At 38.9% G+C, this 14755-nt stretch overlaps 1 protein-coding gene across 1 annotated transcript; it reads left to right on the top strand.

Moving 5' to 3' along the window:
* Positions 1–4125: 4125 nt before the first annotated feature.
* Positions 4126–10914, top strand: LOC131125473 (spindlin-1-like). Its single transcript, XM_058067064.1, has 5 exons — positions 4126–4252; positions 5055–5096; positions 5826–6085; positions 7458–7691; positions 8127–10914. The coding sequence occupies exons 2-5, from the start codon at positions 5077–5079 to the stop codon at positions 8330–8332; spliced, it is 720 nt and encodes a 239-aa protein (XP_057923047.1). The 5' UTR covers positions 4126–4252; positions 5055–5076; the 3' UTR covers positions 8333–10914.
* Positions 10915–14755: the final 3841 nt, after the last annotated feature.

Genomic DNA, 14755 nt, shown 5'->3' with positions numbered 1-14755 from the left:
AGAATCGCCAAGGCCTCTCCCGTCTCCTCTGCTCAGATATCCCACTACAGTCTATTTCCGTCCAGCAGAGTGCATCTGACGTCTCTCTTTGCACTCAACACAGGCAGGTCAGTCGGTAATGGGTATTCAACTGAATCCCACCACAAACCAACAAAATATGATTAATAGTTTTTTTTTCTTTTTAATTTGACCTGATTATGTTTCCTACCTCAATCAATGTGGATGTGATGAGTTTCCAAATAGTCTGTCCTCCTTCCCCCCCCCCAACTGAGAGTCATTACAATAATGAGATGTTATTTATGTGTACAAAAGCAATTAAGTAATGAGACTTGAATGATTATTGCGGGTTAGGGGTGGTGATGGAGTGTGAAAAGGTCATCGGGGACAAGGAGCGAAGGGAGTAGAAGCGAGGGGGGATTATTTACAAAATTCATCTCTGAAATTGCTGAGTCACCGGAAGGGTAAAGCTGCAAACCAGCTCTCTTTCTGCTTCCTTCTGTCTTCCTACTGCCTCATCCAGAGGCCCTGCACTAAGACACACACACCAGACCACACCGCACCACGTCCTCAGCCCACCCCGCCATCAGCACCGAACGCACACAGGCATTCAACCAGCATGAGGCTTCCATGGCGCTTGCATTGCCGCTGTGTCCATGCTACAGACTCAACCCTAATGATGGGAAGGGGAAGGCCTCCTATATGCCAAAAATAAAAAATAAACTGCTCGACCCCTCTGAAAACTGCCATTTGTGGGACCTGCTGGGACCCTTAGTAATATTCCTGACCCGCCGGACCGGAAAAGTGCTGTTGTAGATTTGATAAAAATCAACCCAGCTGAAAAAAATGTCATTTTCATCCTTTTTTAGGGAGTGTCAAGACCGCCAAAGAGGGGAAAGGTAAGGTACTGCGGTAACAACCTGAAAAAAAGGCAACCAATTTGCATATCTGATTAAATTTGCAGAAAATTCCAATGTGTTTTTCTTCCACTGACTTCCGCTTCCACTCTTCTTCAGACTGCACTTCCGGAATAACAAACAAAAAACAGAGTGTGTACATATATTTATACTGTATTCTGTATATTTTGTATTTTCAATTTTTTTAATAGATGTGTCTGCACATACTTCACCAAAACAAATTCCTAGTATGTTTGATCATACCTGGCAATAAAACCGTTTCTGATTCTGATTCTTTGGGGTCCTTCAGTTACGAGCAGTGACGTCTTCCTGATCCCCCGAACCCTAAAAGTACTGTAGAAGCACCCTGAAAAATCTTACCTTAGATGCAGTAACTGGACAAAATCCCTTGTTAAAAAAAATGCATTTTCAGTCATTGTAGTTACTGCAGGACTCTCAATGAGGGACAGGGAGGACTTCCTAACCAGAAAGGTGCCATGGAAGCGACCTGGATAAAAGGACATTTTCACAAAATTTGCCAAACGTTGCAGAAAATTGACCATTCAAAAAAGTGTTTTCCATCATTTTTGGATGCAGGCAGGAACTCCAATCAGGATTCCCCAACACCCTGCAATGGAAAGGTGCTATGGAGGCAACATTTTGCGACCTCACAATGCCAAAATGAAAATCTCCCTCTTGGAAAAATGTAGTTTTCTGCCATTTTTATAAAAAGTGCCTTTAAAGCCATTTTATGTTCCTGCCAGGACCTCCCAATGAGGGGAAAAGAGGTTTAGCTGACCTCCCAGATCAGAAAACCATGCCTTGGAGGCAATCTGGAAAAAATATCATTATGTAAAAGTGCTGTTTTCTCACATTTTTGGGTCCAGCAAGTACCCCAAAGGACAGGGAAGTTTCCCTGATCTCCTGAATTAGAAAGGTACCATGGAAGCAATCTTAGAGAGCCCTTGGAAAATTACTTTTTAAGGTCACTGTATGGTCCTGCCGAGACACACAATGAAGTCTACAGAGGTTTCGATGCAGCCTCCTGAAAGAGAATGGAGATTTTGCCCCACTTCTGACTGGAATGGTGCTAGAAACAACTTAAAAAATGAAATTTAGTAAAATTGTGAAACTTTCTGTTTTTTTTTTAAATATATGTAGCACTTTTATACAGTGAGCCCATTATTCATTTACTCCATTGTTAAGGTACATTAGCCAGCACATCTGTCCCAGTTGCTGCCCACTGCTCCCTGCAAGGCAGAAGGAAAATGCACACACAGAATAAGCCTTAACAGGGCAAGCCAACATATTTGGTTACCTGAATTATACAAAAAGCAAAGCTGCCAATCAACTAACAGCATCAGTTGTGCATTGACAGAGCAGCGCCCCCTGCTGTCTGCACAGCACTGACAGGAAGATTTCAAGTCCACTGTAAAGCATGTACAACTTAAGTCTTCATCAACTTAGGTCTTCATCAAAGTAATTGATTTTCCTAAATGGAAGGTGACACTTGTTTAAAATAAAATATTAGGTTTCCCAAACATCCAGTAAAATGTGTATTTTAATACACTGGCTATAAATAGAGTGATTGGTTTCCAGACATGCATGTTTCATCCATGGCATGTTATCCCTCTAAAGGTATCATACTTCCGTTCACATTGGACCTGTGGTTAATAATAGAAATACCTAATCAATGGACATAGACACACAAACACACACTAACCTTGGCTTGACTTTACAACTGTGCTGTGGCATCTCTCTGTGAGATAAAATGGATGGGAATGTATCATGTATGTCGCTGATGTTGTCCAGTGACACAAGGAAGTAGAAAAAGATTGTTGGGCTGTGTTTGACTTGCTGGATCACGCTTAAAGAATAAAGAAGAAAAAGACATATTAGGTCTTTTTGTGTTGCTGTGACAACAAGGACAAGAAGAGACAACCTTGGACTGCTTTGTGTCGACACAACACTCACATCCTCACAACGACTATCAACTTTGCAGTCAAACAACATGGGCTCACACCTCACAGTAATTCCATCTGTAGTCAACTGATATGAGAAATATGTGGTCAAAATGTTGCAATCCAGGGGCGCAAAGTCATCGATAAACTAAGGTAATGAGAAGGACACTTTTTACCCTCTTAACCTGTTTAGGGTAATGATTGCATATACAGTACATGGTACCAATAACGCATTTCTGAATGATAAATGGTTGTGTTTCTTTCATTTTCCAAATGCAATACAAAATACTGATTGAAAGCAGCGTGGTGGACTGGTGGTTAGCATGTCAGCCCCACAGTCTGGAGATCTGGGTCTGAATCTCCATTCTCTGTGTGGAGTTTGCATGTTCTCGCCATGCTTGCAAAAACATGCACGTTAGACTCTAAATTGTCCATAGCTGAAAATAGTAGTGCGGACAGTTGTTTGTCTATATGTGTCCAGAGATTGACTGGCTATTATTTGGGGTAGTACCCCATATCTCACCCTTCATCAGCTGGGATAGGCTACAACTCATATCAAAGCCTAATGAGGACAAGCGGTATAAAGAACAGATGGTTGGAATTTAACTTAAATAAAAATGCTTTAATTCCTGATCGCTGCCATATGGTGAATGTGTACATGCTAAGTTTAAATAAAATTGTAATCATTCTCGGTATAATGACCTTAAGCTGTTAAATTAGCCCCCAAAGATCCTCCATGAGGCATCATCCACTCACCTCACCAGTCAATTCATCATGTCAAGTTTTGTCATGGGTTGAATACAGGAGATGTTGTGTTCAGTGTGACATCTAGTGTCGGAATTGTGCACTTCAACCAAGACCGACGGTGCTCTGTGAAGAGAAATAGTTGACATTGACATTCGGTCACTAAGCAGACATCCAAATACTTCCCATGCAGTCGAAAGAATCGAATATATATATATATATATATATATATATATATATATATATATATATATATATATATATATATATTTAATTCCTTGATTTAGTGAATATCAACGTCAGGAAACCGACAAATTCAGACACACTGAGCTTATTAAAAATCTTCATTTTCTCATCATGCATTCAATGCATTCATATTTAGTTGTAATTGGGAGTATCTATTTTAATATTGTTTTAGCAATAACGTGTGTAATATAATATAATGCATTAATGGCGACAATATCTGTTTTCTGATAACAGTGACGCTTCTAAAACGGAAAGCCTACGTCAAAAAGATGCAAGTCCCAGAATGCACCGGGGCGCTGTGTGTGCATTTTGGGATTTGTTGTCCTTAAAACCGTTTCCTGTAGTTAGCCTACATTAGGTGGTGGAATCTTTCCTTCAAAGAAAAACACACGTGAATTTATTGATCAGGTAGGGTAAATACATTATTTTATAGCCGATTGCCTAATAAACTCGTCGAAGTAGTTGAAGATGTTCCATATTTTTTCCACGATACGTCTTTATTGTACCCTTTTAAGATTGCAGCTACTGTCAGGGCACAAAAATCAGCGCTTACATGGCGAAGCGTTTCCTTTTGTTTAGTTAGCTTCCTAGTAGAGCTGTTGGCGCGACATTCCACAAAACGTCTCTTCCTTGATAAAACAACAGACTTCATTTTAAGTGACATTTCTTCTTGACAGCCGACAGTTTTACACTTATTTCTTTGACACGTCAACATTGAGGAGGCTAACGTTAGCCATGGGGAAGTTGTACATTTATTTGCGGGACAGACTTAAATGTAAACAAACACTTAACCTATGTTATTTAGCATGTGGCTAACATAGATAGCATTAGCTTGTAGCAGTTAATGTTTACATCCGGTATTGTGGGGGACTGTTACGTGCGAATTTGCATGTGAATGGTTGACTGAACGTGTGTGTTACATAATTATTTTACAGTGTGCGTAAAGTCCCATCAATAATGAATGTCCACAGGTTAACGTTTATTGAAAAAAGCAAATGTGTCAACCGATAATGTTTATATAGCTGTTAAAATGGCTATGTGTATTGATACTCCAGCAGATGTTATTTTCAAATTTGGAATAAAATGCACATACTTGAAACTGTGAAAGCCCAACATTGTTTACATAGGTTACATAAGGTTAGTACAACTTACCTTAGTCTGTCAGCTGCTTGTGTTGCTCTCACTACCTGATATCTTGTTTTCCTTGCAGGATTGTGTGACTTTATGGAAACATGTCAAAGAAACGAGGAAGGTAATGTCACAGAGCAGGTTTTCATTTTGCCTAACGCTGTTTGATTTGTCAACAAGCCTGTCTTCAAATCTAATTGAAGAAGCCAAAGAAGTTCAATTCGATTCTTATTGGCTGTGATGATATGTTGTGTCTCAAATTGAGTACTTCTGGAGTACATGTCAATACAGTACAGTATAGGAAGAGCATTATGTATTTAGTTCTCATACTGTATGACTTTTGACAGTATAATGCTGTCCCAAATCAGTCACGGTCATGGTACATTTCTCGTCGTCTTCTCTTTTTTTATGCTGAATTGCAACCACTTGACGGTGTATTATTGCCAACATCGGCATATAAAAGATCTGCCATCTTTTTTTTACACTTGGCAATTTTATAATAATCAAAAACGAATTCGATTTTTTTCTCTTGCGTATAAGTTTTTAGGCCACACTCCTTTCCAGTATGTTGCCAAGATGGTGGCTATTGTGGGTGGTAAGTGTCCAGGACTGCACTCGCCCTTTTGATTGCACAGCTGCGTACTTACAGTGCACAGCATTTTGCTATGTTTCTCAGTGTGAGCACCCTTAGGCCCTTAAAAGACTCAGTGTAAGTGCAGAAGTGCACAAATTGAGACACAGCCGTAGTGTTGAACTTTTTTGTGTGATTTCTTACTAAGTTGATGTTGATTGATATAACTATTCAAACCCTGCAGATATCCTCACTCTAAATGCAATAACTAACATTTGACAGGAAGCGTAGCAGCGAAGAGTTGAGTGAGAGCTCGGCGTCCACCCTGTGCCCCGACCCGGACAACCTGCTGGGCCGCAGAATTCAACACAACTGGAGGGAAAAGGGGAACGTGACCAAGTGGAAAGGCACGGTCCTGGAGCGGCTGACTGTCAACAGCTCCCTTTACATGGTCAAATACGACGGCTTTGACTGCGTCTACGGCATCGAGTTGTTCAAGGACAGCCGAGTGTCCAATCTGCAGCTATTGGCCGAGAAAGTCGGTAAGTTTGTGCCTAGCAGAGATGGAGTTAATAACGTGAGAAGACTAGAAAGAAATGCATTGTGAAATACAAAGTGTGAGTTGCGGATACCAGAATTTTGTTAATGTTGTCAAATTTAAAGCTCTCACAAGAAAAACCTTGGTGACCCATAATATAGCCAGTGGTACATTTACACATTTACACTGCATGTATGTTGTTGGTAGTGGTATTGGCTTATTTCACTCATGGATGGGATCGGTATCGGCAGCATAAACCCCTGATTGGAACATCCCTAATATGTCTTTGGTAGCGAATGAGTTCAGGATGATTAAAAGTGCAAAATGAGAAATAACTTCTATATTTACGTCGTGGTTCGGTTATTGCTCTATCATGTTTTTTTCAAAATTGTCTCTGTTGACAATGGCCTTATCAGTCAAGAAATATTAAAAGACAAGGTACAGGTATATGTAGTATTCTGGCATCGACATTGATAAGACATTTCCTGCATTAAGTCAGCAAAAAGTTCTCCCAGTCTGTGTGGCAGTGGTACATTTTTGGCTTCTTACTTTGTCCTTCTTTCCACTAGTCTTAAGTTTAGAATAAATAAATTGAAGACTAACTCGTTAGCTCAGTAGATTGCTACAGTACTGTTAAAGTGGCGGCCGTCTCACGTGTCGCTTCAGAGGTTCTGTGTGCTGTGCTTAAGTGGTGCGCAATGGCGTGTAAACAAAGCTAGCTGTATTGTCAGAGGTTACGTGTGTATGTATAGCAGGTTAATGTTAGACTGGCTTCCCTGTCGGTCAAGTGACGAACGCTATATTTAGATGGATACTAAGTTGATGTCTATCTTTTTTCCTAATGTCATGCGATCCATTGGCATTAAGTTTCTTGTTGTTGTAGTGTCTTGAATGCGGGTCGATTGACCCACATTATGTTTCCCAACTATATTAGGTAATATGAGTACTGCTGTATAAGGGTGTCATTTCGTGTCTATAGGGCTCTAGTAATGTTTTTAGAAGCTCATGAACAGTTTTTTATGCTCTAACTATGAAAATATTCCATTTATTAATCCTGTATTAAGTCCTACTTTGCAGAAATTCACCTGTCACCATCTGAGCTATAACCCAAATCATAATGCTTTTAGTGTTATAGTAATGTGCTATATTACAGCACATAGAAGTAGATGACGTGTGACCAGTTAACAGAGCACACAACGCTGCAAATTGCGCAAACTGCCGCTTGACTCAGCGTAGTGGGACAAACAAACACTTTCCACGTTAAGGTGCTAGACGAGTGTTGAATAAAGCTCTCAGTTGTGATAGCGCTTTGTCAGCATGCTCTGGATCTTAACAGTTCCCAGAACTCATTAAGTTGTCATGTCCGTCCTTTGCAGTGAATAATAAGATCAAGGTGCCTCCTGGGGCGGAAGAGCTGGTTGGCCGGGCGGTGGAACATCTGTTTGAAAAGGAGGACGGGGAGAAAAATGAATGGCGAGGCATGGTGCTATCCCGAGCCCCCATCATGACTCACTGGTATTACATTACCTACGAGAAGGACCCCGTGCTCTACATGTACCAGCTGTGGGACGATTACAAGGATGGTGATTTGCGTGTTCTTCCTGAATCAGGTAACGGAACTTAAGTTTACTGTGTGTGTGTGTGTGTGTGTGTGTGTGTGTGTGTAAGCATTACTATAGTATTGTGTCAAAATAAAATGTGGCCTATTTTATACTATTTGTGCAGAATCCTGCAAAATGGTTGAAGATGTGCATATATCACTGCACAATATAAAAATTAGAATGCTCTTCAGGTTGTAGGTTGTGACTGAAATGGAATACTTCTGTCTTAGGGAATACTTACTGTATATACTGTAGTGTAATACTGTATATACAGTATTACAGTATATACAGTATTACAGAACTGTAAAAATACAGCCATTGAATCCAATCCAGCAGACACCACCACCAGGACACAGATTTTCACAGAGTTTATTAAAAATTATTTTATTTTATTTTATTGTTTTTCTGTGCCCCCCCCCCCCCCCCCCCCCCCCCCCCACCCAGAGAACAAACACCTGCTCCCAGCAGACAGGAAGCCGGGTGAGGAGCCAGAGAGCCTTGTGGGTAAACAGGTGGAGTATGTCACAGATAACGGTCTAAAAAGGACGGGCCTGGTCATCTACCAAGTCCCGGCCAAGCCCACGGTGTACTACATCAAATACGACGACGACGTACACATTCACGTCTACGACCTGGTTAAAACCACCTAGTATGGACTGTCCCGTTCACACAGCCAGTCGTTACCGGTTGAAGTGTTACGGAGTTTTCCTCACCCACGATGGAGGAGGTTTTTATTTACATTCTCACATTACATTCATTTTCAATGTGAAAGTGGTTTTGACTTTGAGGTCATCTTCAGTGTAAATAAAACTTGTATAGCCCAGCAGGTGAAATCTCACATACAGTGCTGCGCCAAAATCACATACTTTTTGTAAAGACATTCAGCAACCTAAAAGAATTGGCTTTCTTACACATCCATGTTTGGTAATTGTACATGATTTCACTTATTCTCGTGATTTATTTCATTTTTCTGTTTGTGCTTGATGACGTCTCACTGGGTAAGCCTCAGTTTGTTGAATATAAAAGTGACATCCATTTGAGTATTGGGCCGATTTACCATCACAAGTGAACCAAGATTTCAGTTTTTGTATAGACATTATTTCCCAGATTTATTCAGAAAAAATAAGTGTATATTTCTGTTTTATTGTGTAAACTGCAAGTTTTCTACTCAATAATATATCAGCTATACTAAAGTTTATGTCTAGTTGCTTCAGCAGTGTTTATGCTCTATGCTATTTATGTTCAGTTGGCTACTGACAACATTTCTGGTTTTTGGATTTGATGCCATCATTAATGACAGAAGCTGAATTGTGTGATTATGGCCTCAAAATATTGCTAATTGTGTAATATGTTCTGTTGTGTACATATAAATTGAATCATTTTTATGAACCTAATCAAAAATGTTTTTAATGTGTGTTCTTTTTTTATAGTAAACCAACAGTAATATGAAATATGCTAATTATACTTGTGGCTGCTGCAGTAGGACTGCAATCTATCAGTGGCATTGGACAGCTCATTTGCACAATTGACCATCCATTGAAAATCCAGATTAAAAAAAAAACGTGTTTGCAGAGGTTTTTGTTCTTAGAAATTGAGATTTTCAAAACATCCGGTTCAGTGGTAAAACAGCTTTTAGAGGCCTCCATCCATCCATTTTCTATGCCTCTTGTCCTCATTAGGGTTGTGTGCAACATCATCTAATGTTTTTAAAGTGCTTATGACATGGAAAAAAAACAACAAAAATCAAAGTACTCACGTAATAAAACATTTTTGTCATACTGATGTCATAGAAAAATAAAACAACTATGAAATATGACTTAACTGAAGAGTTTTCTGAAGCTCTGCCATCTTGGCTGTGATGTCATGACCAGTACACTTGAACAAATGCAGCCATGAACTTTCACAGCAGTAACATAACATTCAGTGAGCACTGTTTGGTTTTTGCCTCAGCTTTTCTTTTTAGTAGTGATTTTTAGTTTTGTATTGCCGTGTGGCTTTTCCCTTGTTCTTGTTTGTACTTTTTTGCTTACCTCTGTGGGGACACTTTTTGTCATAATGAATATCTTTTTATTACATGGAACGTCTTTCTGCATCTTGGGTTCCAGACTGGCTCACGCCGTTCTTAACAGGGTTGTCATCAAAGCTCACTTCCGATCACATGATGGCGATATAGTGTTTTCGTCAAAAGCGTCGAGCCGGTGTTTCAGATTTTCCATCTCTGGAAGCTGTTTTCAAAAAATTTGTTTCAAAATTGAGACACTAAATTATGCATTTTTATACATAAAAAAGACCAAATGAACTAATTAAATGCATTATAAAATACAAATATTTATAAGGCAGAAAATGCATTGAAATTGTGAATGTAGTATTCTACATTGGTCACTAGGTGTCAGTAATTGAAACAAGCACCGATATATAGTCACAATAATAACGCGCTACTGTTCATGCGGCTATAACCCACGACATAACTCTAGACTCCCGACGGACGTCACTTCCTATCACACTAAACTACACCTAGGGAACACATTTACTGCGACACACATCAGCACAAGTTGTATTTATGTCTAAATAAATATCTAATTTTCTTGGATTATATCTACTATATTGGATATTACAAATGTAAAGGTGACTATAGGGGTGTTATTTCATGTCTAGGGGGCTCCAATAATGTTAAAAAACATATTTAGAATCAGATGCTTTCCGACAATGTAGACCAAGGTCTGAGGGACGGCGGTCACACATTCAGGCGGTTCGGTCCCTGTAAGACCGCTGTCGGATTTAGGATTTAGGAATGGATTTCTACTTTTTGCTGATGATGTGGTCCTGCTGGCCATGATCTTCATCGCTTACTGGATTGTTTTGCAGTCGAATGTGAAGTGGCTAGGATGAAATCAGCACCTCCAAGTCCGAGTCCACTTAAAAAAGGGTGGGAGTGACCTGTGTGGAGGAGTACCTTGAGGTCTTGCATTGACAAGTGGATTGCTGCAGCGTCCACAGTGATGTGGACTCCGCATTGGTCCTTTGTGGTAAAAAGGGAGTCAAAAGGCAAAGTTCTACAGCAGGGGTCTCAAACACGTGGCCCGTGGGCCAAATGTGGTCCGCAGGACACTAGTTTGAGGCCCCCGCCTTCATATGAAAGTTTAATGTTAGTGCGGCCCGCGCAAGTTTGATATGGATGCTGTATGGTATCATGTACCTAGAAAAAAATATTACGTTTGATTAATGTTCATGTTAAAGGTTAAATAACTGTTAATAGTTATCCTCCCTATCTGTGTGGAAGTGGTACGTTTTTGGCAATTTAAGTTTAAAGGAAATAACTTGAAGGCTGCCGTTTAGGTCGCTAGCTCTCTAGTTTGCGAGTTAGCATGTGTCTCAAGAACCTGCAGTTGCGCAATATATTGTAAATAAAAAGAGTATAAATGTGACTATAGTCGTGTTTTGTCATGTCTACAGGGCTCTAATAATGCTTTGTTCATTTTAATCTGAAAAAAATAATTTGTCTAGCCACCAACTATATGTGGTTTCTTAAGTTTTTATTATTTGCCCTTTTATTATTATTATTATATTTATTTATTACTGATTTATTCTTGATTTGTTTATTTATTTCTCATCTTATTTTGTGCAGAAAAATAAAAATTAAGATATTTGAGAACAGTGGAATGTTTTATCAGAGCTTTTATTGTAGAAAATCGCAACCAAAGCACTGAAAAAGTTTGTATTTTTTTCTGTTTTTAATAAATGCATTTTTTTTGGGGGGGGGGGGGGGACCTGATGCGGCCCAGTCTTGCCCAGACCCTAGCTCCAGTGGCCCCCAGGTAAATTGAGTTTGAGACCCCTGTTCTACAGCATAATGTGCATGAACAAGTCGTGCCAAATTTAAAAAAGGTGAACTTTGGCGAAAAATGGCAAAAAATATAACCACTGAAATGAATGAATGGGACACACTGCTGTTAAAAGAAGATATAGGACGATCTATAATATGACCTTGTTTTTATTAGTGTAAAGAGCATCTGATGGGTGTGCAGGGAGTTATCTCCGAACAGCAAATGCCAGTAACCTGGGGAAGCCTGAGGAAAGATCAACAAAAGAATCTGGTTTCATCCTCTTTGGACTGTAATTGTCTGCACTAAATGTCATTCCAATACATTTAATATCAAAGTAACAATATCAGAGGAATACCAGACAGGAGTGAAAACAGATAAATCTCCTGAACGTGGCTTCACTTTATTGAAAACATACTCACTACCTTATCATTTACCAGATTAGAAACATTGGAGGTGATTAATCACCTCATTCCAGGCACATTCTGCCATGTGGTGGAGCTTATGCTTCATTTTTAATCAAGTGTTCATCAGATTTATGAGCACACATATGCGTATCATTGCCACCACATGGTGACCGCCTCCCCTTCTCGCAAGCATTGAGGTGCCGTAGTGGGTGGTGACCTGTGGCGGTGAACAGTTGGCATACCATCCCGTCAGAACCGCAAGGATGGTGTGCATTTGTTGCATAAGGTGTATACGCATCAATTTAAAGCCTGTTGCACACATGCTGTGTAGTGAACATAGTATGCCTATATGCAAAACAGCTTGTCCGTCAGTAAATTGGATGATTGAAGTATCAGAAAAAGATACATTCACGTTATTTTAAGAAATGGTATGGAGGAGTAGTAACCTGTGGAAGAACAATACATGGTGATAACAGCCTTATAGCCTCACAGCTAGGAGACCCGAGTTCAATTCCACCCTAGGCCATCTCTGTGTGGAGTTTGCATGTTCTCGCCGTGCATGCGTGGGCTTTCACATTCCAAAAACATGCTAGGTTAATTAGCGACTCCAAATTGTCCATAGGTATGAATGTGAGTGTGAATGGTTGTTTGTCTGTAGTATGTGCCCTGTGATTGGCTGGCGACCAGTCCAGGGTGTACGTTCATTCATTTTCTACCGCTTAGGTGCTGGAGCCTATCCCAGCTCCCGAAGACAGCTGGGATAGGCTCCAGCACCCCCGCGACCCTCCTGAAGAAAAGCAGTAGAAAATGAATGAATGAATGAATAATAATATCCAAAAGTAAAGCAAAATATATAAGTTGATCATGAAATAAAACAAATTTTTTAAGACTTAGATAATTAGTAAATAGTTTATTTATAATTATTTAAATGTAATGGAAATTGTAATAAATTATTTTACCTATTTCATATTGAAATTATAGAATTTATAGGACATTTATCTTTATTTAATTGTATTTTTTGTCCAAATGAAATGAACAGAAAATATTAAATAATACAAATAAATATAAAATAAAAATGTGTTAAAATATATATTTAAAATATATATTTTTTATTTTATATACGTTTTTTAAGAACTACATATTTCTTGCCCATTTTTACACATTTATTTTTAAAATTTAATGAATTATTCCCTATGTGAACAGTACTAAACGCTGTTAACGAGTTGCTACAATTTCACTATTATCCATCCATTTTCTATCACTTATCCTCACTAGGGTCACAGGGTATGCTGGAGCCTATCAGAGCTGTCTTCAGGAGCTGGGATAGGCTCCAGCACCTAAGCGGTAGAAAATGAATGAATGAATGAATGAATTCGAACAGCAACATCACGCTAGCTTAGAAAATGAGTCCATGCCTCACACACAGGTTGGTGGTGTTTCAGGCTTTATTTTAAGATGTGTTGTGAAGCCTGTTTTTTCCATAAAGCTGCCATTTATGATGCCAATATCATAACTTCAGAAGGGACTGTTATTCTATATCACATTACTGATAAAACATTATGACTCTTACATAATATGGGACCTTTAACAATTCATAATTAAAAACAATTTAGATAAAAACTCCAGGCCAAACTAAGAAAGAGTGCAGCTGAGTTGTTGCCACATTATTATTTAAGGTCAGTTCTCAAAAACCTTGAAATTGACACGCCAATCTTATTGGCCAATGAAACGATGTGCTTGACTCTTTTGTGTTGCTTAGCAACATAAGCCACTCACTGGTTTTCATGTATCAAAAAAAAAAAAAAAAAAAGCTTTCTGCCAATCTGGAGACAGCCTGAATGAAAGCAGCCATTATGTGTTTTTAATTCAAATATATTTCTTACAGGACTCATCTGTGCTGTGATTTATTTCACCCACTCTCATTGGCCACGTGTCTGAATATGATATGAAGCTGATGGTGTTTTGAAATCATGCAAAGGCGCAACATTTTGCTAATGAGGCGGGCTTGACTTTTCTGTTCCAGCAGTTTGTGCGCCAAGCGTAAAAAATCATAGATGGGGATCCTATCAGGTCACTCGTGCAGGTATCCTGGTAACAGCAAAATAAAAGCCATTTCTTGTGTTGCTGTTTTTTTTTCCTTTTCATCATTGACACCTCAGCTACTTTCAACACAATCTACGCTTGCAGTACATGACTCTGCCTTTCTTGTTAGACAGAAATAGTTTTTTTCTACATGTACGTACTTCTTCCATGGGGCTGTCTTTGCTCACAACCAATATTGTACTGTATTGCTTTAAACCCTGCAACCCCCTTTTCATTGTTATCATTATTATTTATTTGAATTACCAAATGTTTTATTCTTATTTTAAACGGTTTGATTTTTTTTAACCAATAAAAAAATTCCATTGAAGTGCTCCAAAAAGTATTTGTTGCAGCACTTAAAAATTATTTGGAAGTAGAAAATAATTTATTAAAATCTATTAATAAAATCAATTGTGAAGTTACTGACAGAACATATTTTATGATGAATTTATACATTTTTATGTATTTTTGGTTATTTGTTGACAATATGATTTATGTGATATTTATATTATTTGATTATTTTGGTGCCAAAATGAAACAAATACACATCATTCATAATATACAGGGCTGCATGGTGGTCGAGTGGTTAGCGCGCAGACCTCACAGCTAGGAGACCTGAGTTAAATCCCACCCTCAGCCATCTCTGTGTGGAGTTTGCATGTTCTCCCCGTGCATGCGTGGGTTTTCTCCGGGTACTCCGGTTTCCTCCCACATTCCAAAAACATGCTAGGTTAATTGGTGACTCCAAATTGTCCATAGGTAT

Source organism: Doryrhamphus excisus, chromosome 3 (genome assembly GCF_030265055.1).
Source record: "Doryrhamphus excisus isolate RoL2022-K1 chromosome 3, RoL_Dexc_1.0, whole genome shotgun sequence".
NCBI lineage: Eukaryota > Metazoa > Chordata > Actinopteri > Syngnathiformes > Syngnathidae > Doryrhamphus > Doryrhamphus excisus.
Note: the sequence above shows the minus strand (reverse complement) of the source record. Positions and strands in the feature narration are given on the sequence as shown.

What these genes read in the sequence shown, in the direction of transcription:
- LOC131125473 (XM_058067064.1), top strand. Translation starts at nt 5,077, where the DNA reads ATGTCAAAGAAACGAGGAAG. An exon ending in GCTATTGGCCGAGAAAGTCG is followed by an intron (nt 6,086 to 7,457) that starts GTAAGTTTGTGC and finishes CGTCCTTTGCAG; the next exon opens with TGAATAATAAGATCAAGGTG. An exon ending in GCGTGTTCTTCCTGAATCAG is followed by an intron (nt 7,692 to 8,126) that starts GTAACGGAACTT and finishes CCCCCCACCCAG; the next exon opens with AGAACAAACACCTGCTCCCA.